The sequence below is a fragment of the Chenopodium album genome, chromosome 7 (assembly GCF_948465745.1).
Source record: "Chenopodium album chromosome 7, dcCheAlbu1.1, whole genome shotgun sequence".
Classification (NCBI taxonomy): Eukaryota; Viridiplantae; Streptophyta; class Magnoliopsida; order Caryophyllales; family Amaranthaceae; genus Chenopodium; species Chenopodium album.
This window is the reverse complement of record NC_137840.1, coordinates 28,784,804-28,793,569: the sequence shown is the minus strand read 5'-3', so window position 1 is coordinate 28,793,569 and position 8,766 is coordinate 28,784,804. Positions and strand designations below refer to the sequence as shown.

Sequence of the window (8,766 nt, the reverse complement as noted above, 5' to 3'; positions counted from 1 at the left end):
TGTAGTTGCCACGAGAACTTTGGCTCCCTTGGTTCCTATAACCACCACCTTGGTTATAGTTGTCAAAATTACCTTGGTTTTGGTAATTCCTATTCCATTGACCTCTTTGATTATCAAACCTTTTCACATTATTATTTGACACATAATTCACATGCTCACGCTCACTATTATCAAAATCATCACCACATTCCGGAGAAGCATGAGGGCAATTACAAGAGTCATGATCATAAGATCCATATGCATCACAAAACAAGCAACCACTAGGCATATTATTTGAAGAGGGAGGGGTTGAGAGTTAGAAAAGGTACCTCTCCCCTTAAATTGGGAGGGAGAATTCGAAGCTTGAGAAGAAAAGGAACCTTCCAACTTGGCCTTGATTGCGGTCATTTCTTTCCCCAAGTTTGTCATTTGTGAGGATAAGTTGTTGATCGCATTTAGATGGTCTATAGAGTACATCGAAGAGCCACTCTTGCTAGTTTAATCCCTTTCACCATCTTTCCAATCTCTATAGTACTTAACCACGTCCTCTATAATGTCCACCACTTCCTCTTCCGTCCGATTCATTATGGGACCTCCGGCACTCCCATCGAGGCATGATTTGCCTTGAGGACTTAGGCCACCATAGAAAATTTGAATGACTTGATAAGTTGGAATCCCGTGGTGGGGACATTCCCTTTGATACTCTTTATACCACTCCCATGCTTCGTAGAGGCTTTTATTAGGTCTTTGCTTGAACCCTTGAATCAAAGCACTAGCCTCCGTCGTTTTCTTTTGTGGGTAGAATTGGGACAAGAATTCCTTGGTGACTTCGTCCCATGTTCGAAGGGAATTTGGCTTTACCTCCTTATCCAACCACTCCAAGGCTCGGCCTATGAGAGAATATGGAAACAACTTTAGCCGGATGAATTCTTGAGAAACTCCGTTCACTTTGATAGTGTTGCAATACTTTTCAAACTCCTTGAGATGGTTCAACGGACTCTCATTCTTAGCTCTGCTATATTGCCTCCTTTCGATCAAAGCGATCATATCCGGCCTAATTTCGAAGTCATTCGCCGGTGTTGTAGGTGGAGCAATTCCACTCTCAAACTTGTACGCACCGGGAATTCCCAATTCTTTCAAAGCAACTCTTGGTTGATCTCCCATGCCTAGTTCCTCTTCAAATCCTTCTTCGCTTGAAGAACTAAATTCAAAGGATCGACTAGCAATTCTTCTCCTTGAAAGAGTCCTTTCGATTTCCGGGTCAAAAGGCACAATGGATCGATCACGAGCTCTATGAATGCAAAACTCAATGAAAATATTAGTAGCACGGCTACAAATGTAGCCATAAGAAACAAAATCTTTTTGTATATTTTTTTTTCAATTAAAATGAAATAGACTCAACAACTAAAGCTAAGCACCAATTTCACTCCCCGGCAACGGCGCCATTTTGATAGAGGAATAAACTAGTCGTTAATTGCCTATCCCAAAATCAAACACTATTTATAAAATCCTAAACCAAACTAAAACAAGTATAGGTAAGTAGGGTTGAACCCAAAGGAGTTAGTTGGTGTTATCTTTAGCCTAAATCAAGCTATTTTGGAGATTGAAGTGAGAAAATGATTGGTGTTATGATAGCAAAATTAGACTAATCAAGTAATTCAAAAATCTAAATGCTAGGGATATTGGTTCCACATGCTAATTCAATAATCGTGTTAATTGACAATTTCTTCGTTTGATTCAAGCATTGCAAAGGACAAACAATAGTAGCAATCAAGAGAGTTCAAGAGCTATCTCTTAGAGGCCAAACTAGGGGTCACTATGAATGCCTAATCAAGGAAATTCACAATCAAACTCAATCAATTAAAGCAATTCTCAAATTGATGGGTCATGTCATTAAGAAATGCAATGCAATCTAGATTAATCCTAAAGGTTGATCATTCCTAATCTAATTAATCACATGCAAAACTATGTCAACCAATTTAATTGCAACAATTCAATCAATCAAATATCATCAACTAGCACAAATTATCAATCAAGCATGCTTTCCCTTCTCCCTAGTAACTAATCTACTCACTAATCATGGTGTAACTCAAGAACAAATCACTAGAATTAGCATTGATCATCATTTTAAATCAAAATCAAGAGAAAGCAATAACAACTACAATATCCAAATCAAATCCAAGCAATACAAACAATCAAAGATGAAACTCAATCAATCAAGTAAGAGATGAACTAGAAGAAGAAAATCTTACTAACATTAATGAATGAAAATGAAGAAATCCAAGCACAATTGATCCAATGTTGAAATACAAATCCAATACTAAGAACTTCTCTCTAACTTCTCTCTAACTTCTCTCTCTAAAAATAAGCTAATGAAAATTATCTAAAAGTTATCTTCAAAAAGGAATTACAAGTGTATTTATAGGCAAAGAAGAAAAACGGGATTCCCGCGTCCTCTCCAATAAACCTCGCGCCCGCGGAAAAATGGGTACAGAACCCATTAAAAACTCTGCGGGCTTTCTGGGCAGCACCCGCGCCCGCGGCAAAAGCACCCACGCCCGCGGCAAAAGCGCGGCAAATCCCCTGCTCCCAAAGGGTGATCAGAGGGTCGCGGTCTCTCTGGTACGAGCGGGCTCTCCAAACTATCCGCGCCTGCGACAAGCCCGCGGCCAGACCGCGGAGAGTTCCTGGTCGAAATCTGCCAATTTGAGGCATACGAGCCCGCATCCGCAGCCTTCATACCCGCGCCCGTAGCAGACTAGCAGGGCTTGATGTCCTCTCCATGCCCCCTCTGAGCCCTCTCCGAGCCGATTATTTCCTCCTTGCTTAGTCAATATAGCCCATCTTGATTCCCTTGCAGAGACAAATCCTATGTACCTACAAAAACAAACAACGAAAAGGAATAAAAGGGAAAAAGAACCAAATAAAAGGGAAACACGAGGAAAACACAAAAAAAACACAAGGAAAGAAAGAAAGAAAGGGATTAGAGGAAAAAGGACCAAAAATAAGATAAGAAAGCATAAAAAGGAAGATGAAATCATCCTAAAAGACTACCCTGTGAGTGCCATAAATGACACTCATCAAATTTGCATGTTCTTGAATTTTAATTTTAGCTTTAATTGTTTAGAACTGAAACCGTATTGTTGGGATTATAGTTACAATGCTATGATTTTTTTTTTTTAATGTTTGGTTTTGTGTGGGGAGCTTGTATGATGTTTGTTTGAGCTAAATAATATTCTAGCTTCAATTGTATTAAGCTTTATACTATTTGTTTCTTAGCCTTTGTGTACCTCTTAGGTAGTTAGTACTCTATAGCTTGTTTGGTGTGCTTCTGGTCAACTGTTTTTGTGTAGAAGTATCTACGAATTTTTACTTGTTCAAGTATATTTCTTGGCTACTCTATGTAATGTATCTTAGTTAAGCTAATTTGTGCGACAACTTTTCTTGGCTTTAAAACCTTTTGTACTTCTAAATTTGTGATTTTGAGCTCATATTTGTCAATGAGGGCCAATGTGGCAACTATTGTTCTCAGAGTGTCTGATTATCATGTCCTGCGAATAATGTTAACTCAACAATCTCCTAAAAAAGTCGCATACTTAACCTATAAGTATTTAACATCTTCCGCATCAAGTTTTCCATCTTATGTGTTCAAAAGTCTATGGTCTAATTCAAAATGGATTCTGACTGCTATCTATACCATAATAAGCAATATGGGAACTATTTTTGACTTTGTTTTTCCTGGATTCATTGTGGTGCCCCTGGAACCATCAAACTAAATTAATAGGCAACCTTCTTATTATACCGAAGACGTTGATTTGGACTTGTTTAAATACTTGATATTATTGTACCAAATATATGGTCATTGATATCTTACAATACAATACAAGAAGGGATAACATCATCCTAAACACGAAGACCAACCTGCCAAATAATGTGCTAAAGTGTGAGCAACTCCATTACCTCCCCCCCCCCCCCCTCCCTTTCACAAATTCCCAGCTAACATAATCAAACTTACTACTAAAAAGCAAAATATCATCAATGACTAAATGGATAGCACTGAAGCCTTTCATCTTATCACGCAGCATTCTAATAACCACTAAGCAATCGCTGTCAACTTGCACTTTGCGATATCCCTTACTCAAAGCAAGCTCCAAACCACATAGCACTGATTTTGCTCCAAGCAAGCTCCAAACCACATAGGGGTCCCATCTGTCAATTGATTGCGCCACCACGCAAGCTCGCACTTTCCCATCTTCACCACGGACCACAGCCCCTAGCCTTGAACCCAAATTGAGTACTCGACCAGCATCAGTATTAACTTAAACACACCTGCTACTTGTGGCTACAATGCTGTGAAATTTAATTGTTCCTATTTAGCTTGAGCGTTGATTAGTAGTATATTTGTTGCTTGTTAGTCTGCGAAATGAGTTTAATAATTATAGAACTTGAAAATACTTGAAATCCTTCAAAATGTGTTCATGAAATGGAATTTAAATTATTGTGAATTTTACTGAAGTATTATATATAATTTTAAGGTTAATGTGTTAATAAGCTATTTGCTAAATATAAGTATATGTGAATTCTTTGGTTAGAATTGTATGTTCAGATGCATTCTTGGTTGAGGCTAAATTTTCAGGTTGGTTTGAGGAATGTTTGTAGTTGGATTTTTTTTTTTTTAATGTTCTTTAAAGTAGTATAATCAATTCATAAATTTGAAAGCATTAGTAGCTAGAATCTTGTAGCTTACTATTTCCAACCTTCAAATCATTTTAGCAATATCAATTCACAGTTTTTCTCAAATTTAAATATGTTGGATAATCCTACTAAAAAAATCTCCCACAATTTTTCTCTAAAGTTCTAATCTTTCATTGCTCTTTTGAATTCAACTAATCAAGTTCTAATATTTCATTGTAGTAGGGGTTATCCTGAACCCTTTCTCCCTCGCAAGTTCCTCGTTTCCCCCTCGCAACTCCGGTGGGTGGTGGTTTCTTGCGGTTTTTTCTGGTGGGCATGTGAAGAACTCAAGGTAATAAGTTTACTTTACTCAAAGTAATAAGTTTTATTTTTTTTTGTTAGCCTTAATTTTTAGAAAAATTAAATCTGTTAAGGTTTTCATATAATTTTTTTGGTAGTGAGGTGAAGAGCAGTTCAATTTTTTTTTCAGTTCAATCATTTTTTGATTTTTTTCACTTGAATTTTTTAATTAATTTTTTTTTATTATTCTGTTCTTTTTTAACATGAAGTTTTAGTTTTCAATTAATTGTTTTTGCTATAATTTGGGAGAGTGATGCTGTAAACACTGAAATAACCAGAGTATTGTCTGCAGGAACTGTGTGGCAGTAATGAGTGTTGGATAGCCAGTTTAGTGAGGTTAGGACAAGCTCCGGCGCCTTTATCAGCAAGGCAAGGTGTGATTTTAGTCTTAATTTTCAGCATTTTTGATGTGGTGTAGTGTATTTTGTTGATTGAAATTGTTTTGTCTTAAACTTTTAACGATGATTTGTTTAGCTGAACCTGAATTGAAACTAAGATTGCTTGTGTATTAGATAATGTGATTAGCGTAGAAATTTTGAATCCAAGTGATGATGAAGAATGAGTGTTTTAATTGGGTGTGTTAAATGAAGAATTAGTGTTACTATGTAAGAAGATAGGAAATGATATTTATGTGACGAATTCCTAAGAATTAGAGGTAGAGGTGAATATTTTTCTCGCATTTGGAAATTTTAAAGTATGTTGTACTTTATATGGATACTTTTAGTGTATAGTTTCATTGGTTGGTCTATTTTATTTTATGTGCATAATTTATTTGCATCAAATATCAAATTTTCTTTATTAGGTAAATAACTCATGTTTATGTGTTTGGTTACTTTTATTTGACATGATTGATCTTGAATGTGTTAATATTTATTATGCATTACATCTTCATATTCCTAGATACCCGTTCAAGATTTACTCATTAGGAGTAAATCTTGAATAGTCCCCGTTTGGGACTGTTCTTGGAATTGTATTCTCACTTAGGATGTAAATGGTTGCTTGTTTTTCGGAAGTAAAGGTAATTTTGTGTTAGCATTCCCTAATGTGTTCTCGGGGTACATATGTAATTAAGAAATTAATTACATCGTGTACTTTGAGAACCATAGGGAAATGCTGCCGAAATTTCCTTAGGGCCGAAAAATGGTCAACTATTTGCTAGTGAGAATACACTTCCAAGGATGGGTTAGGTTGGAGCGATAAGGACCGTTGGAATCATGCATATGGAATGTGTTGATATGTGATGTTGAATATAATTTGTTTCTTGGGTTTTAATCATACATTTTTAGAAATGGACCGTCGTTGGATGTATAATGGTTCTCGAACCACACCAGAATACTTAGCCGGGGTCAACGAGTTCTGTAGAATCGCAGTGCAACACCAATGGAGTACTCTCGTTGAACAAAGGCTAACCAAAGCAAGACCTATTTTCTGCCCTTGTCGTGATTGTAACAATGTGAAGAGGTGGGAAGACATTAAGAAAATAGAGGACCATTTGATTATTCGTGGGTTTATGCCAAACTACAGTATTTGGTATTGGCATGGTGAAAAATTTCCTCCCACGGATAATTCTTCTTCTATTAACGGCAATGAAGCTGATGAGAGAGAGCCGAATGGTTTTGATGATAATGAAGTGGGTTTCAATGATAACATGGAGGAAGACAGGATAGAAGAGATGATAGACGGGTTAGGCTATCATGTTAATGAAGATTCTCGTATATATGAGAATGTGTCGAAAGCATCTGAGACACTGTTGTATCCAGGTTGTTCTAAGTATTCCAAGCTTTCTGGGATTTTAACTTTATATAACTTCAAAGCGAAGTGCGGGTGAACAAACACTAGTTTCACTTTGTTGTTGGAAACCCTCTCTGATATGTTTCCAGAAGGAAATGACATTCCTAAGTCAACTTACTATGCGAAGAAGTTGATGTGTCCATTGGGTTTAGATTACACCAAGATCCATGCATGTCCTAATGATTGTGTGCTATATCGAAAGGAGAATGCAAAATTGGATGCTTGCCCAAAGTGTGGTGTGTTACGATACAAGCGAGAGGGATTAAATAAGGATCCCTTGAAGTGGCCACCAGCTAAGGTATTATGGTATCTTCCTATAATACCAAGGTTGAAGCGCCTATTCTCAATTAAGGATGAAGCAAAGAAGTTGGTGTGGCATGAAAATGAGAGGAAGAAGGATGGGTTGATCAGACACCCAACTGATTCGTTGCAATGGAAAGACATTGATAAGACATTTCCAGAATTTGGGAAGGATCCAAGGAAGATAAGACTGGCATTAAGTACGGATGGGATGAATCCATTTAGCACTCTTAGTAATCAACATAGTACATGGCTTGTTCTTTTGTCAATATACAACCTACCTCCTTGGTTGTGCATGAAGCGCAAGTACATCATGTTATCACTTCTAATCCCAGAAACAACCTGGCCATGAGATAGATGTTTATTTGGAGCCCCTTATTGACGATTTGAAACTGTTGTGGGATGAAGGTGTTGTGACATTTGATGCTCTTTCGGGTACAAATTTTAGATTAAGAGCCATGGTGTTTTGTACCATAAATGACTTTCCTGCATATGGAAATTTGTCAGGGTACAAAGTCAGAGGAGAAAAACCATGCCCTATTTGTGAGGATGACATGCAAATTACACGTTTGACGCATTGGGGGAAGAATGTGTACATGCATACCAAACGATCACTTCGTCGAAATCACCCATACAGGAAGATGAGACAACAATTCAACGGGCATGTTGAGAAGGGAGTGAGTCGTGAGCCATTAACAGGAATTGAAGTGTATGAGAAAATTAAAAATGTTAAGACAATCTTCGATAAGATGCACAGAGAAAAACCAAAAAAGGGTGTGTTGTGGAAAAAAGTGTCTAAGTTGTGGGATCTGCCTTATTGGAAGCACTTGTCGGTTCGACATTGTCTTGATGATATGCACATTGAAAAAAATGTTTGTGAGGCACTAATTGGGACTTTTTTAATGTCAAAGGGAAGACAGAGGATGGTGATAATGTGCGTAGAGACATGAAGGAAGCCAAAATTCGACCTAAGTTATGGCCCGAGGATAATGAAGCAACGAAAAAAGCATTTTTGCCCCATGCGTGTTATACATTGTCTAGAGAAGAAAAAAGGATCTTTTGTGAGTGTTTGAAAGGAATCAAGGTGTCGACAGGGTATTCGTCGAACATAAGGAGTTTTGTGTCTACTACTGATAAGAAAGTTGTTGGTATGAAGTCCCACGATTGTCATGTGATGATGCAAGTGTTAATGCCAATTGCACTCCGAGGCCTTTTGCCAAAACATGTTAGGCATGCTATTGTGAAGCTTTGCTTGTTTTTCAATGCAATTTGCAGTAAGGTGATAGATCCAAAAACACTCGACGATATGGAATATGATAGTGTTGAAACATTATGCAAATTCGAGATGTATTTTCCTCCTTCCTTTTTGACATAATGAATCACCTTGCACTTGCCTCATGAGATAAAGGAGTGTGGTCCTGTATTTATGCGTTGGATGTACCCTTATGAGAGGCAAATGGGTACTTTGGCAGATAAGGCAAAGAATAGGGCAAATCCTGAAGGGAGCATCGTTAAAGGGTTCATAGCAGAGGAAGCAGGGAACTATTGTTTAGTGTTTTTAGCTAAGGCTAAAAAATTGGGATTCCAACTTCTCGTCACGAGGTAAGACTTCAAGGAAAGTGTACAGTAGGTTGGAAATTGGTTAAACCTCCACTTGATCGA

General features: G+C 37.5%; 1 protein-coding gene across 1 annotated transcript; it reads left to right on the top strand.

The window, feature by feature from the left end:
- Window positions 1–6,301: 6,301 nt before the first annotated feature.
- LOC145640120 (uncharacterized) lies at window positions 6,302–8,479 on the top strand. The gene is made up of 4 exons (XM_081691431.1): window positions 6,302–6,773; window positions 6,894–7,360; window positions 7,440–7,878; window positions 8,016–8,479. Exons 1-4 carry the CDS (start codon window positions 6,302–6,304, stop codon window positions 8,477–8,479), a joined length of 1,842 nt encoding a protein of 613 aa, XP_081547557.1.
- The last annotated feature ends 287 nt before the right edge of the window (window positions 8,480–8,766 follow it).